General features: G+C 44.1%; 1 protein-coding gene across 4 annotated transcripts in view; it reads right to left on the reverse strand.

The window, feature by feature from the left end:
• RALGAPA1 (Ral GTPase activating protein catalytic subunit alpha 1) overlaps window positions 1-16,605 on the reverse strand; it is a 273,082-nt gene that overhangs the window by 226,645 nt on the left and 29,832 nt on the right. For all 4 annotated transcript variants that reach the window (XM_081090070.1, XM_081090072.1, XM_081090071.1 and 1 more), the window contains exons 2-4: window positions 11,471-11,581; window positions 10,842-10,891; window positions 2,867-2,924 (exon numbers count right to left, since the gene is read on the reverse strand). In XM_081090070.1, the coding sequence (XP_080946196.1) occupies window positions 2,867-2,924; window positions 10,842-10,891; window positions 11,471-11,581 (219 nt within the window). The remainder of the gene's footprint in view (window positions 1-2,866; window positions 2,925-10,841; window positions 10,892-11,470; window positions 11,582-16,605) is intronic.

The raw sequence follows: 16,605 nt of genomic DNA on the forward strand, positions 1-16,605 counted from the left end.
AACTAGAGTTCCTGATTTATTTTCCTTTATATGTAAGACAAAAAAAAGCAAAAAAAAACACAAGAGTTTTAGCATTCTTCAGAGTGACGAAGACAAATAACCACTATGTATAATCTCAAGTTAGACATTTATTGGAATACTAAAGGCCTGGTGCATGGATTCGTGCACTGGTGATGTCCCTCAGTGTGGCCTGCGGGGATCAGGCCGAAACCGGCAGTGCAACTCCGCCTGCCACTCCGGCCTGCCACTACCACTCATCCTGGCCCCCCTGCGTCTGCCACGGGCTTGCGCCCAGCCAGTCCCAATCGGGAAAGGCTTGTGCCATCACAGAGGTGCTTGCCAGGCCTGAGCTCTGCATCTGGCACCCATCAGTCAGCTGGGCGGCGCTCCAGTTGTGGGAGTGCACTGACCACCAGGGGGCAGCTCCTGCATTGGAGTGTCTGCCCTCTGGTGGTCAGTGCGTGTCACAGCAACCAATCAATTGGTCGCTTAGGGTTTTACGTATATAGATTATCCTAATATATAAAAAACCCAGGGTTCATAACGACCGACCAAAGGCTCGACCAAACAACAAAAATCAGTCCTGCAGTCAATGCTGCCAGTGTGGGCACAGCGACCCAGCACTGACTGCCAAGGGGGCTGCGGATCAGACCCAGAGAGAGGCCAGGAAAGGCAGGGTCTGATCCGCAGCCTCCGTGGCAGCTGTTGATCAGCCGTTGCCTCTTTCTTTCTCTATGGGCTTCGCCAGCAGCCTCGACTCTCTTTCTCTTTCTCTGCGGGCCTCTGCAGGGGGCTGCTGATCAGACCCACCTCTGTGATCAAGCCCGAAGATAGGCCCGGAGACAATGACTGGCATAGAAACTGACCAATCAGAACCAAATTGACCGGCAGGGGAGGGCAATTGGGGGCGAGATTAGCCTGCAGGGGAGGGCAGTTGGGGGTGAGATCAGCCCAGCAGGGAAGGGCGGTTAGGGGTGATCAGGCAGGCAGGGAAGGGCAGTTGGGGGCGAGATCAGGCTGGCAGCAGAGAACAGTTAGGGGCGATCAGGCAGGCAGGCAGAGGGGTTAGGGGCAATCAGGCAGATAGGCAGAGGCAGTTAGGAGTGATCAGGCCGGCAGGAAGATGAGCGGTCCAGATTGGGAGAGGGATGTCCCCCAAGGGGTCCCCAGTTGGAGAGGGTGCAGGCTGGGCTGAGTGAACGCCTCCCCCTCCATGCACAAATTTCATGCACCGACCCACTAGTTAATCATAATTAGATAGCCTACAGGTCCTATGGAGATTCCTTAGGAGACACAATAATCTTCTAAAGTTCAAATGTCTCAAAAAGTTGCTTCAAGACAACCTTCAAGGACATTTTTTATAAGATACAAAACAGGATTTCACTATTCCATTGAGCACCTTATTAGCAATTCATATGTCTTCTTTGGTATAATGCCCACATATTCTGCCTATTTTTAAAATTTGACTAATCTTATTATTGAGTTGTAAGAGCTCTTTATAAATTATGGATGCATTATTTTTAGTCTCAAACTTTTATCTAAAAAGTTTAGCCCTGACAGGTTTGGCTCAGTGGATAGAGCGTCAGCCTGCGGACTCAAGAGTCCCAGGTTCGATTCTGGTCAAGGGCATGTACCTTGGTTTTTGGCACATCCCCAGCAGGGAGTGTGCAGGAGGCAGCTGATCGATGTTTCTCTCTCATCGATGTTTCTAACTGTCTATCCCTCTCCCCTCCTCCCTATAAAAAATCAATAAAATGTATTTTTAAAAAAAGAGAAAAAAGACCTAAATAAATCTGACTCGTTTTTAAAGAGAAAGAAACACAATTTTTCACATGAACATAAGGGTTATAACATTTTACTTCAACAATATAGATCTGGTGGCTCTCTATATATTCCCCACAAAAAGGGTAGTAAGAATCACTAACAGTCAGTCCTGACATCATTGAGACAGTGAACCAAAGCCAGTAATTGCCTACCTGCAAATTCCTGTAGAATATGAGGGAGGCAAGTGTCTATTATGACACCTTGAAAGCACTGTGATAATGCAATTGTTACAGAACCAGACTCAAAACCAGCAAAGCATCTTGGTTTAGTACCTGGTAACAGAAAGTCTGTGACCTCCTATCTGCTTGGTCTCCACAGCAAGGTTCCCTTCCTCCTCCCCTCTCCCCCACTTTTTCTTTTCAGCTTTGTTACATAATCTGAAAAGCTCCCTTTTGACCTTTCAAGAAGAAAGCTTAACTCTAGTTCTCCCCCTTTCTGTGTGGGGCAAACTACCAGTTGACTCTGCTTGCTTTCAACCCTGGAGCCATTGCTTCTGCTCTACTTGGCACTTTGCATTACCTTTTCATTCCTGGTTCACAAAGATATTTATTTTGATGCTGAGCCTGCTTTTATTATTATTTTTTGGTGTTATAATATTACCATCATTGCTAATGTATTCAGAGTACAAGAACAAGTGAAACAACTCAACCAGCCTGGCTCAATGATTGAGTGTCAACCACGGGCCAATTCCTGGCCAGGGCGCATGCCTGAGTTGTGGGCTCGATAACTAGAGAGGGTCGAGCAGGAGGCAGCCAATCAGCGATTCTCCTTTATCACTGATGTTTTTATCTCCCTCTCCTTTTCTCTCTGAAATCAATAAAAATATATTTTTTAAAATAAAAAGGGGAAACAAAGAAATGTACCATTTTGATAGGAAGTCATCTATGTTTTTATCTTTTATTCCTAATAAGTCTAGTCCTGTATCATTTTTGTTTTTACTAAAGCATAAACTATGAATTAATTTCAAGTAATGACCAATCAATTGAAAAGCATTTTCTTATATTATCATTTATCTCAAAAGATACACATTTAAATTACTTACCAATGCTATGAAATTGCCATCGCTGATGAATTCTTTCCGGAAGAAGTTGTAAAATTTTCTAAAAATCAACATAAATAAAACAACAACAAAGAAAAAAAGAATGAAAACCAAGGAATGAGTCCACATTCTGTGTAATGTGAAAAATTAAAGAGCTTACACTAAAGCTTTGAGTTTCTTATGTAAAAGGTAGTATTACAAATACAAGTTAGTCTTTGAGCTAAGCTGATAATACTGGCATTATTTCTGAAATGGCATATAATCAACATTTGAAAACCCCCAAAACAACAAACTATACTAATAAAGACATGAAACAGTAAATTAATTTTAACTTTTACAATGATGTGGAAAGTAAATATATTTCTCCATAGTGATTAAATACTAAGTGCAAAATATTTCAAAATGCTTATTTAGCATTCTTAGAATTTCTGCATTGTAGATACTACTGATAAATTTTTAAATTCTTTCAGATGTTAAGATTTGTGACATTTTCTCTTTTCAAGTAATTCTTTCTGCTGTTTTGATAAATCATGAGGAAATATTTTGATTTCACAAAAATCCCATGAAATATGTATACTGAGTTAACATATGCAAACCCAAACGCACTTACATGTTATGATAACTATAGGCTGAAGAACAAAATTTTTAAGTTCAAAAGACCTATTTAGCTAAGCTAATATAGGTTTCTAGTAATTGGAAATAAACACTTTTTACATATAATATTTTCATAATTTTGCCTTTAATTTCATTTATGTATTGCATATGTGTGGATTATTCTAAATCCGCAGCTGCTGTATGTACTATGCTCCTGAACTAAGCTCTTAGTACTCTACTTACTAAATGATACTTGTGTGTGTTTGGTGTTATTGCTGCTCTTACTACTATAGTTATTAGAAACACCATTAATTGGATGTTCATAAAGGCTAAATACTAAACTAGACACTTTATATAATTATATCTTATTAATCCTCACACCCAACCTAAGAAGAGTTTATTAATCTCATTTGACAAATGAGAACATGCGTTAAGTAATGTGCTTAGGTTAGAAAGTAAAAGAGGCCCTAACAGGTTTGGCTCAGTGGATAGAACGTCAGCCTGCGGACTGAAAGGTCCCAGGTTTGATTCCGGTCAAGGGCATGTACCTTGGCTGCGGGCAACATCCCCAGTAGGGGGTGTGCAGGAGGCAGCTGATTGATGTTTCTCTCTCATCAATGTTTCTAACTCTCTATCCCTCTCCCTTCCTCTCTGTAAAAAAATCAATAAAATATATTTTTAAATAAATAGAAAGTAAAAGAGCCCGGCTGGTGTGGCTCAGTGGGTTGAGCGTCATCCCATGCACCAAGAGGTTGCTGGTTTGATTCCAGGACAAGGCCGATCCCCAGTGAGGGGCATGCAGGAGGCAGCCAATCAATGTTTCTAACTTCTCTCCCTCTCCCTTCCTCTCTCTCTAGAATATCAATAAAAAACATATTTCTTAAAAAAGAAAGCAAAAGATATGCCTATTTCTAAAATTTGTGCTTTTATACAATTCTGCTCAAACGATAGTAGACATGTTTTACTCTTCTCTCATACGATCTCACACAAGAAGAAGATGAAGAAATTACAAAGTTCTTCACAGATCAATGCTGGTCTCACATGAGATACATAAACTTCTTTACCTTTGCCCTTTTCATATTTCTCTCATAGAGAGCCAACAATTGCATAATTATAATTATTTTGAAAAGCAATAATTTTTTTGAAAAAACAAGTTTATGATTATTCAAAAGCATTCCTGCCGAAACCGGTTTGGCTCAGTGGATAGAGCGTCGGCCTGCAGACTGAAAGGTCCCAGGTTCGATTCCGGTCAAGGGCATGTACCTGGGTTGCGGGCACATCCCCAGTGGGAGATGTGCAGGAGGCAGCTGATCGATGTTTCTCTCTCATCGATGTTTCTAACTCTCTATCTCTCTCCCTTCCTCTCTGTAAAAAATCAATAAAATATATATATATATATATATACAAAAAAAAGCATTCCTAAATTATGACTATGAAATTATAATTTAGACTTAATCCCTTATAATATGTAAATGAGCATGTCTACATGTTTTTACGTGGTTAATATAAAAATGAATGAAATTTTGTGTACTCTTAACTGCACAGAAAACATCTTACACCATATTTTTAATATTACATAATGAAGTTTTTTTTGTTTTTTAAATATATTTTTATTGATTTCAGAGAGGAAGGAAGAGGGAGAGAGAGATAGAAACATCAATGATGAGAGAGTATCATTGATCGGCTGCCTTCTGCACACCCCCTACTAGGGATCGAGCCTGCAACCCAGGCATGTGCCCCTAACCGGAATCAAACCCGGGACCCTTCAGTCCACAAGCTGATGATCTATCCACTGAGCCAAACCACCTAGGGCAAAGTTTTTTTATTCCAAAAGGAAGAGATCACTTTATAATTTCTTCATTAAGAAAATTATCATTAGTCTCCAAAGGAATAATATTTATTGTCTCCATTATAAGTAGAAAATATAAGCACACAAATTAAATTTTTTTCAAAAGATGAAAACCCTGTATCTAACATCATTTTTTCCTAATAAAATTTAGTGAATCATTAAAGACAAAGATTACTGTTCAAAGAATAATTATATAGGGTATACCAAAAATATGTATACATAAACTTTAAGTAATTATGAAGGCAGTGTTTATTAAAATACATTATATTTTTAAAACCGAGCTATCAGCTGTTAGTGTGTATCAATTTTTGGGATACCCTGTATATCTACACTAATAAAAGAGAAACATGCAAATTGTGTCACTCCACTATGCCCACCAGCCAATCAGATGAGTATGCAAATTAACCTAACAATGATGGTGGTTAATTTGCATATGCAGGCACAGAGCGAAGACTAGAAGGGAGCCAAGTGCTGCAGAAGGGAGCAAAGCTGCAGAGAAGCAAGCGGGGCAGCAGAGGCGGGAGGGAGCAAGCGGGGCGGCGGAGGTGGGAGCGAAGCCCTTCTCAGCGGTTTTGCTCCCTTCTCTGCTTCTCTCAGACGCAGGAAACCCTATTCTTGCAGGTATCTTCCTGCAACGGGCCTCTAGTTACATATAAAAAAACAGATATTACTTTTTAATAGAAGAAATATCTTGAAAAGCTTCTATTCCTTATTAATCATTTTAGTTTCCAGAATACAAAGAAAGCATGAACACTTTCTAGCAATTATCATCTTGCTTACTCTGTGGCTACTTTTATTCGATATCAAAACATCTATGTTTTAGTATTTTCCTTGGAAACAATTCAGGGAAAAACTTGAGGAGGTAAATATGAGCGATTTCTTCAGGGGTAATGACTAATGAAATTAAATGCAGGACAGGTACCAACATCAGTTACCTCTATCTGGAACCTTGAAAAAAAATAACTTTCTTTTTCTAGCTGTGATGAAATCAATATAAATCAACAGCTAAGAGAGATATCAGATTGCTCAAATTCTTCCACACTATATCAAAATACAAAGCAATGAATTATCTTTAATTCACTGCACATAGAACAGCTCAACCTTTAAAAGTGATTTCCAAATTCTTTACTATGGCTTTCAAGCCACAGGGTCTAAATCTGACTTTCTCCAGATCTCTGAATTCTGGATAAAGATCCGAAAACTCCTATCACTGTTTGATTTCAAAGACAAAAGGAAGAACAAAGAGTTACTTTAAAAGCAGGCATGCAGTGGGTGTGGGTGAGGGCACCCTAATTTTTATTAATGTGGTAAAAATAAAAGACTCGTTTTAGAAAAGTATCAAATGTTATTGTTTCCTTCTTTTTATTTAGCAATAAAGACTTGTCCTACACCACTCCAAAATAATATAGTTTATAAAATATTTAAAACTATTTTATACAAGTTTGGAATGAAAACTACTTAAAGCAGAAACTATAAATTCCTTAGTTATATAACAGTTCCATAAAGTTATCCTCTCAGGTAAAAATGTTTTAGAATTTTAAAAAACCCTGGCAGGGATGGGAGAAACCAAGATGGAGGCATAGGTAAACACCTGAAATTGCTGCCTCACACAACCACTTCAAAAATACAACTAAAAGATAAAACGGACATCATCCAGAACCACAGGAAGGCTGGCCAAGTAGAAATTCTACAACTAGAAGGAAAGAGAAAAGCATACTGAGACTCAGAGGAGGTTCGGAAGTAAAGTGCAGAGGTACGGAGGCGCACGTGGAAAGGGCTGGCAACTGAGGGCACAGTTGTTTTTCAATTGGAAGGGAGTCACAAGCCCCCGACTGCTCTGAACTCCAGTTCTGGGTGAGTCTCTGGGGACCCAGACTCATACGGAGAGAAACTGGACTGTCTGGCATCGGGCAGAACTCGAGGGCGGCTTTCTCTCAGATGTGTTTGCAGCGATTACTGTGGGACACTGAGACCCAGGGCCCCTTAGGGTAGGACTGAGGATCAGCCATAGCTGTTTGCTCTGCCCTGTTGATTCCCTGAGACCCCGCCCCACCCAAGCTGTACGCAGAGGCTTTTGCATATGAAAGGCCTGGCCCTTTGCAATCTGAAAATTACCTAACAAACTGCAGCTGGGTCAGAGAGACCCAGAACTTCCAAAAGAAGACCCAAGGCCCCACAGCAGCTTGTACTGCTTCACAGCTGGGCCTCATCTGGGGACCTCCAAACCCCAAAGAAAGAAGAGGAATCTGCAGATCTCTCCATAGTTCCTGCTGGGTAGCCTCAGGCAGAGGCTAAATTAGCACCTCCTTAGATCCAAGAGCCAGTGTACCCAGTGGTCAGAGTGGGACCACCCAATTACAACTCCTCAGACCCATAAGGGACACACTCAGGGGGGCAGACTCAGTGAGCACCAATGCCCCAGTGAAGCAAGTCTTGCCCCAGAGGGGTGTCTTCAGCACAGAAGTTCTCCACCATAGACACAACTGACTCTCACAGCCAACTGGCCTGGAGGTCAATTCCTGCCACTGATACCAGCAACAATCAAGGCTTAACTACAAAAAGACTGTGCACACAGCCCAAAAAGGTGTGCACCAAGAGTGTCCACCTCAGGTAATTGGGGAGGCTGAGCCACTGGACCCTACAGGACATGCAACAGACAAAGCCACTCTATCAACACAGGGAAGCATGAAAAATGCGGAGACAAAGAAACAGGTCACAAATGACAGAAATGGAGGAAAGCAAATGACTGGATATAGAGTTCAAAACCACGGTTATAAGATTTTTCAAGAATTTTCTAGAAACTGCCGATAAATTTAGTGAGTCCCTTGAGGATATGAAAAAGGACCTACTAGAAATTAAGCATACACTGACTGAAATAAAGAATAATATACAGAGATCAAACAGCAGACTAGAGGATCGCAAGAATCAAGTCAAAGATCTGAAATTCAAAGAAGCAAAAAACACCCAACCAGAAAAGCAAAAAGAAACAAGAATCCAAAAATATGAAGATAGTGTAAGGAGCCGCTGGGACAGCTTCAAACGTACCAACACCCAAATTATGGGGGTGCCTGAAGAAGAGAGAGAGCAAGATATTGAAAACCTATTTGAAGAAATAATGACAGAAAATTTCCCTTACCTGGTGAAAGAAATAGACTTACAAGTCCAGGAAGCGCAGAGAACCCCAAACAAAAGGAATCCAAAGAGGACCACACCAAAACACATCATAATTAAAATGCCAAGAGCAAAAGACAAAGAGAGAATCTTCAAAGCAGCAAGAGAAAGAAACTCAGTTACCTACAAGGGAGTACCCATACGACTGACAGCTGATTCCTCAACAGAAACTTTGCAGGCCAGAAGGGAGTGGCAAGAAATATTCAAAGTGATGAATAGCAAGAACCTATAACCAAGATTACTTTACCCAGCAAAGCTATCATTAAGAATTGAAGGTCAGATAAAGAGCTTCACAGTTAAGAAAAGGCTAAAGGAGTGCATCACCACCAAGCCAGTATTATATGAAATGCTGAAAGGTATCCTTTAAGAAGAGGAAGAAGAAGAAAAAGGTAAAGATACAAATTATGAACAACAAATACATATCTATCGACAAGTGAATCTAAAAATCAAGTGAATAAAAAATCTGATGAACAGAGTAAACTGGTGAATATAATAGAATCAGGGTCATAGAAAGGGAGTGGACTGATAATTCTCGGGGGGAAAGGGGTGTGGGGGGTGCAGGAAGAGACTGGACAAAATTTGTACACCTATGAATGAGGACAGTGGGCGGGGAGTAAGGGCAGAGGGTGGGGTGAGAACCAAGGGGGAGCTGGGGCGGGGGAAGGGGGGGGGGAGGAACAACTGTAATACTCTGAACAATAAAAATTTTAAAAAGCCCTAACCGGTTTGGCTCAGTGGATAGAGCATCGACCTGCGGACTAAAGGGTCCCAGGTTCGATTCCGGTCAAGGGCATGTACCGTGGCTGCGGGCACATCCCCAGTAGGGGGCGTGCAGGAGGCAGCTGATCGATGCTTCTCACTCATTGATGTTTCTAACTCTCTATCCCTCTCCCTTCCTCTCTGTAAAAAAATCAATAAAATATATTAAAAAAAAAAAAAAACAAAATAAATAAAAAAAAAGATTTAAAAAAAAAAAACACAAAAAACCCTGGCAGGTACGGCTCAGTTGGTTAGGCTTCGTCCCATGCTTGGAAGGATTGTTGGTTCAATTCCTGGTCAGGGCACATGCCAGGACTGTGGACTTGATCCCCTGATAAGGGGAATACAGGAGGCAGATGACTGATGTTTCTCTCTCTCCCTCTCCCCCCGTTCCTCTCTAGTATCAATAAAAATATTATTTTTAAAAAATCCCATTTATGTAAACCTTCCTCAAATTAAAACTTCCATTGTTTACAAACATATTTTTATATGTACATATACATATACACATACATATACATATATATACATACTATAGGCCCAGTGCACAGATTTGTGCACTTGGGCGGCCCCTCAGCCTGGCCTGCACCCTCTCGCAATCCAGGACCTCTCAGGGGATGTCAGACTGCCGGTTTTGGCCCAATCCCTGGGGAGCGGGACAGTTGGACATCCTTAGCACTGCCATGTAGGTGAGAGAAGCTCCTGCCACTGCGGCTGCGCTCGCCAGCTGTGAACCCGGGTTCTGGCTGAGTGGTGCTCCCCTTATAGGAGCGCACTAATCACCAGGGGGCAGCTCCTGCATTGAGCATCTGCCCCCCTGTGGTCAGTGTGCATCATAGCAACTGGTTGTTCCGCTGTTTATTTGATTTGCATATTACCCTTTTATTATGTAGGATACCAATTTCCTGGTGTCAAATGTGTGAAAACATAATTGTATCTATACCTAAAAATAATATATGTACCTCAAAAAATAAAGAATTAAGGCAGGTATATTTCTTTAGTTTAAAAAATGTAATTCAGTTTTTGAAAAGCACAGCAGATTCAGTATTTTATTTATTTAATATATTTGTATTGCTTTCAGTGAGGAAGGGAGAGGGAGAGAGAAACAACAATAATGAGAAAATCACTGATTGGCTGCCTTCCACACACCCCACAACGGGGATGGAGCCTGCAATCCAGGAATTTTCCCTGATTGGGAATCGAACTATGACCCCCTGATTTACAGGCTGACACTCAACCACTGAGCAATACCAGCCAAGCCACAGTGTTTTATTATATAGTTTATAGTTCAATGTATTCCTTTGTATGATCCAGGTACTACTTCTTTTTTTTCTTTTTTCTTTTTTTTTTAAATATATTTTATTGATTTTTTACAGAGAGGAAGTGAGAGAGATAGAGAGCCAGAAACATCGACGAGAGAGAAACATCGACCAGCCGCCTCCTGCACATCTCCCACTGGGGACGTGCCCGCAACCCAGGCAAATGCCCCCGACTGGAACCGAACCCGGGACCCCTCAGTCCGCAGGCCAACGCTCCATCCACTGCGCCAAACCGGCTTCGGCAAGGTACTACTTCTGTAAAGAAGAAAGATTAGCAGGTTCTTACCTCAAAAATAAAAAGTATAGCATCCAATTCCTCCCTTTGAGACTTGTGACCTAAAACATTTTTACAGAAAAATTTTAAACATTATCATTTTATCCTCACTGTTAACAACCACTTAAATACTCTAACATGTCTCGCACTAAAATTTTTTCTGTGATTTCTTAAAATCAAATGGTTAAAAGTATATTCTGTTCAATGTGAACACAGTATCACAGCATCTCTGTCTACTCTTTTTCAACAACTAAATTTAGACTACACATATTTATGTCTAAAAACAAGTCATAATATATTGGGGAAAACTTTAAATGAACTCTGAAACTAAAAATATAAAAATGACTGCTCAAACCTGATACAAGCCTCTAGGGCAGACCAAAGAATGTGAGGAAACAAGCAAATCATTCCAGAAAAAAAGCAAATCTGTTAAGCCTTTTCAAAATAATAATAGTACTATGAACCCATAGTTGTGCAAGGAGTATTAAAAGCTGTCTGCAAAAAACAAAACAAAACAAAACAAAAACAAACAAACAAACAAAAAAAAAACAGCCAATGTCCAAGAGTCTATTTTAAAGTGAAAATATATGACAATTATTGGAAACATCAACATAAACCAGAACCAATTATTAACATCTTACCTTTCTGTTTAAGACTAGCTTCAATAGTCACGAAATTCTCAAAGAACACATAATATATATGTGAAAAATGTTGGTCAAAAAACTGCTTGAGATCGATAGACTCTGCATTCTCTGAAAAATAAATGAAAACAATTTTAGTGATTACTATTTACAAATATATGTTAAACTAGAGGCTAGGTGCACAAAAATTTGTGCACTCGGGGGAGGAGGGAGGGTCCCTCAGCCCAGCCTGTGCCCTCTCGCAGTCTGGGACCCCTCGGGAGATAACACCCTGCTGGCTTAGGCCTGCTCCCGGGTGGCAGAGGGCAGGCCCAATCCCTAGGTGCAGCCCCTGTTTGGGCTCAGAGCAGGGCCGATTGGGGAGTTGGGGCGCCGCCCCCTGTCATGCACAGAGCAGGGCGGATTGGGAGGTTGCAATGCCACCCTAAGTCACGCTCAGGGTACGGCCGATTGGGGGTTTGGGGCACCGTCCCCCGTCACACTCAAGGCAGGGTCAATGGGCAGGTTGTGGCACCACCCCCTGTCACGCACAGAGCAGGGCCGATCAGCGGGTTGGGACGCTGCCCCGTCACTCACAGAGTAGGGCCCATCAGGGGGGTTGGGCTCCTTACCCTGTCACGCACAGAGCAGGGCTGATCAGGGGGTTGGGGAGCTCCCACCTGTCACGCACAGAGCAGGGCCCATCAGGGGGTTGGGGAGCTCCCCCCTGACATGCACAGAGCAGGGTCGATGAGGGGGTTGGGGAGCTCCCCCCTGTCACGAACAGAGCAGGGCCCATCAGGGGGTTGAGGACCTCCCCCCTGTCACTCACAGAGTAGGGCCGATAGGGGAGTTGGGGTACCGGCCCCTGTCACACACAGAGCAGGGCGGATCAGGGGTTTGGGGCGCTGCCCTCTATCACCCACAGAGCAGGACCGATCAGGGGGTTGGGGAACCGCCAGTGTCACACTCAGGGCAGGGCCGATGGGGAGGTTATGGCTCTACCCCATCACACACAGAGCAGGGCCAATCAGGGGGTTGGGGTGCCGCAGCCTGTCACACACAAAGCCGCAGGGCGATCAGGGCGTTGGGGAGCTCCCCCGTATCAGGCACAGAGCAGGGCTGATCAGGAGGTTGGGGCGCCTTCCCCTGTCAGGAACAGTGCAGGGCAAATAGGGAGGTTGTGGCCCTGCCCCCTGTCACACACAGAGCCACAGGGCGATCAGGGGGTTTGGGCACTGCCCCCTGTCACGCTGATCCCGGTGCCGGGAGGCCTCTTGGCTCTGCTAATCCTGGTGCTGGGAGGCATATTACCCTTTTACTATATAGGATAGAGGCCTGGTGCATGGGTGGGGCTGGCTGGTTTGCCCTGAAGGGTGTCCTGGATCAGGGTGAGGGTCCCCACTGGGGTGCCTGGCCAGCGTGGGTGAGGGGATGATGGCTGTTTGGAGCTGGTCACACACCCTTCAGGGTGGGGGTCCCCACTGGGGTGCCTGGCCAGTCTGGGTGAGGGGCTGAGGGCCGTTTTCATGCTGGCGGGTGACGGAAGCTCCCAACCGCTTCTTTTTTTCTTTTTATTCTGGGCCAGCTTTAGCTCTGAGGCTCCAGCTCTTAGGCCTCCGCTGTTGAAAGCAGGTATCTGGTTTGTCTGTGTTCTATAATCGATACATTGTATAACTCCAGCTCTGAGATCCCAGGCTTGCTGAAAGCAGGTTTCTGGGGTTTTGTTTAGCTTCTATATTTGTCACAGTGTTTCAAACTGCAGGCTCAGAGGCCAGCAAGGCAGGCGCGGAACGTTGGTTTCCTCGGTCACTGAAGCAAGCAAGCCTCATGTTAGTTTCAAGCTGCCTGGCTGCCAGCGCCATCTTGGCTGGCAGTTAATTTGCATATCTCCCTGATTAGCCAATTGGAAGGGTAGCGGTCATACGGCAATTACCATGTTTCTTTTATTAGATAGGATTCTGTTCAGTAGATATGACAGTGACAAGTTTCCTTTAAAGATTTTAGCTTTAATTTCATAAAACGATTTAGTCATCATAATCTTCGTTTTGCAAAAGAAAACAATGTCTCAGAAAGACTTATTCAAAACCATTAACCAAACCAAAAAAAGAAGCCAAGTTCCATTTTTAATTCACAAATATGCCGCTAACTTCTCCATTAAGACAGTTTAAAACCAGTATTTCCAAGAGTAATAATGTATTGTGCCTAAAATACATGTTTTCTAAATAGGTATCTAACAACATCTTTTATAAATAAGTATTTTAAGTATTATAAAGCTTAAATACAGATAATAGTGCTCTAAAAGAACTGTCAGTGTAGTCCAGGACACACAAAACTAAACATACAAGAGTGGGCTTACAGTTGTGAGTATGTGAAACAGAGTTTATTCTTGTATTAACTAGTGGCTCAGTGCACGAAATTCGTGCATGGGGGTGGGGAGGGGGTTCCCTCAGCCCAGCTTGCACCCACTCCAATTGGGGACCTCAGAGGAATCAGTCCTAAACTGGCGGTCGGACATCCCTCTCGCAATCTGGGACCACTGGTTCCTAACTGCTCACCTGCCTGCCTGCCTGATCGCCCCTAACTGCCTCTGCCTGCCTGCCTGCCTGCCTGCCTGATTGCCCCTAACTGCCTCTGCCTGCCTGATTGCCCCTAACTGCATCTGCCTACCCGCCTGATTGCCCCTAACTGCCTCTGCCTGCCTGCCTGCCTGATTGCCCCTAACCCCTCTACCTGCCTGCCTGCCTGATTGCCCCTAACTGCATCTGCCTGCCTGCCTGATCGCCCCTAACTGTCCTGCGCTGCCAACCTGATCTCGCCCCCAACTGCCCTTCCCTGCCGGCCTGATTGCCCCCAAATGCCTCTGCCTGCCTGATCACCCCTAACTGCCCTCCCCTGCCAGCCTGGTTGCCCCCAACTGCCCTCCCCTACCTGCCTGATCTCACCCCCAACTGCCCTCCCCTGCCGGCCTGATCGCCCCTATCTGCCTCTGCCTCGCTGCCCACCACCATGGCTTTGTCTGGAAGGAAGTTGGATGTCCAGAAGATGGCTGGTTGACCTGGTCTAAACAGTATATCAACCTTTTATTAGTATAGATAGATTATATAGGATAGGATTGCTTAAATGGGGAGGGGGGGGGGGGCTTTTTCAGCAGGAGAAGATGCTCTTGACAGACAAAAACACATAATCCCTATATCTGGACTGATAAGACAGCCATATGCACTATACTGCCAAATCGGTCATTAAAAAATTGAACCGCTTTCTTACACCTTACACCAAACAGCTGTTGCCCTTAAAATCCCTCCTCAGCCCCCACCTTAGGTTCTGCCTTTGCAGTTCACCCAGATTAGGTTCAGATTGGTTGGTTTCTATGCCAGTAAGCATCAAAAACTCCACCTTCTAGGCAGCCATTGGCTCCAAACACTTCACCCAGATTTGGTTCTGACTGGCCGGTTTCTATGCCAGTCAGCATCAAAAGCTCTGCCTCCTAGGCAGCCATTGGCTCCTGGCGCTTCATCCAGATTTGGTTCTGACTGGTCTGTTTCTATGCCAGTCAGCATCAAAAGCTCCACCTCCTAGGCAGTCATTGGCTCCTCACACTTCACCCAGATTTGGTCCTGATTGGTCAGTTTCTATGCCAGTCAGCATCTCCGGGCATGATCAAAGAGGCGGGGCTGATCAGCAGTCCCGCAGAGGCCCAGAGAGAAATAAATGCACAGCTGCTGGTGAAGCCAGGAGAGAAAGAAAGAGGCAACGGCTGATCAACAGCTGCCACTGAGGTTGCAGATCAGACCCTGCCTCTCTATGCAGGCCTCTCTCCGGGCCTGATCCGTAGCCCCCTTGGCAGTTAGTGCTGGGTCACTGCCCCAGCACCGGCTGCAGTCAGCACTGGGTCACCACGGCAACCCAGCACTGACTTCCGTATCAGGTTGAGCCTTCGGTCATTAAGGACGCTGGCTCTTTATACATACAGATTATTGTATTACTTGTTTGTATTACAACTGTAAACCTACTTTTGCCCACTCCTGTATAATTGTACCCAGAGTAGAAAGTGTTAGAATCTGAAAATGAAGTGACAAAGTATAATGCCAATTTAGAAACACAAAATTACTTTCAAAGCTCAATGAGAGGTGAAAGTGAAGGAAAAAAATGCCTGAGGATATATTCCTTATAAAGACCTTTAAGGATAGAAGGACTCTGGATATGAGTTGGTGGGGTTTAACGGGAAGGGCATTCTACACATAAACACATAGAGTGATGAACATGTTAAGTGTAATAGGATTCAGAAAATATGATTCGTTTTGGCTAGAGCTTAAGAGCATTTTAATAAAAATGAAACACTGAAATTTCATACCAACTAATTTCAAAATCAGTTGCTGATTCATTGACTTGCATATCTGCTACTGAAACCAAGTCTCAGTGTAGCCCAATGCATTCATGGCATAGAATCAAAACTCCTGGAGATAATGCTTTCATTGTATACTTTATGACAGAATACCTGCAAGACTAAAGACATTCTACTCATTCTAAACACCTTTTTCCCCTTATCCACCACTCCGTGTCTTTCTTATTTTACCAACACAATGTATGTCAAATCTGTACCAGTTCACACTCTCAATACCTGGCAGGGGAGGGCAGTTGGGAGAGACCAAGCCGGCAGGAAAGGGCAGCTGGGGGCGAGATCAGGCCTGCAGGGGAGGGCAGTTGGGGGTGAGATCAGGCTGGCAGGGGAGGGAAGTTAGGGACAATCAGAGGTAGGTAGGGGCAATCAGGCCAGCGGGGGTGAGCAGTTAGGAACAAGATCAGGCCAGCAGGGGAGGGCAGTTAGTGGCGATCAGGCAGGCAGGCAGAGGAGTTAGGGGCAATCAGGCAGGCAGGTAGGTGAGCAGTTAGGGGCTAGTGGTCCCAGATTGCGAGGGATGTGCACCAAGGGGCCCCCAATTGGAGAGGATGCAGGCTGGGTTGAGGGAACCCCTCCACCTCTGTGCACAGATTTATGCACCGGGCCACTAGTATGTATATAAAAGCCAAGCGACTGGAATGACCAAAACAACCGGTTGCTATGACGCGCATTGTGGCCAGCCAACTGGCCCAATAGGGGGGTGGCCCCTCCCCCAAATCAGCCCCCAACACTCCAATCAGGGGCAGGGCCGGCC

This window comes from Myotis nattereri (genome assembly GCF_964212035.1).
Source record: "Myotis nattereri genome assembly, chromosome: 1".
NCBI lineage: Eukaryota > Metazoa > Chordata > Mammalia > Chiroptera > Vespertilionidae > Myotis > Myotis nattereri.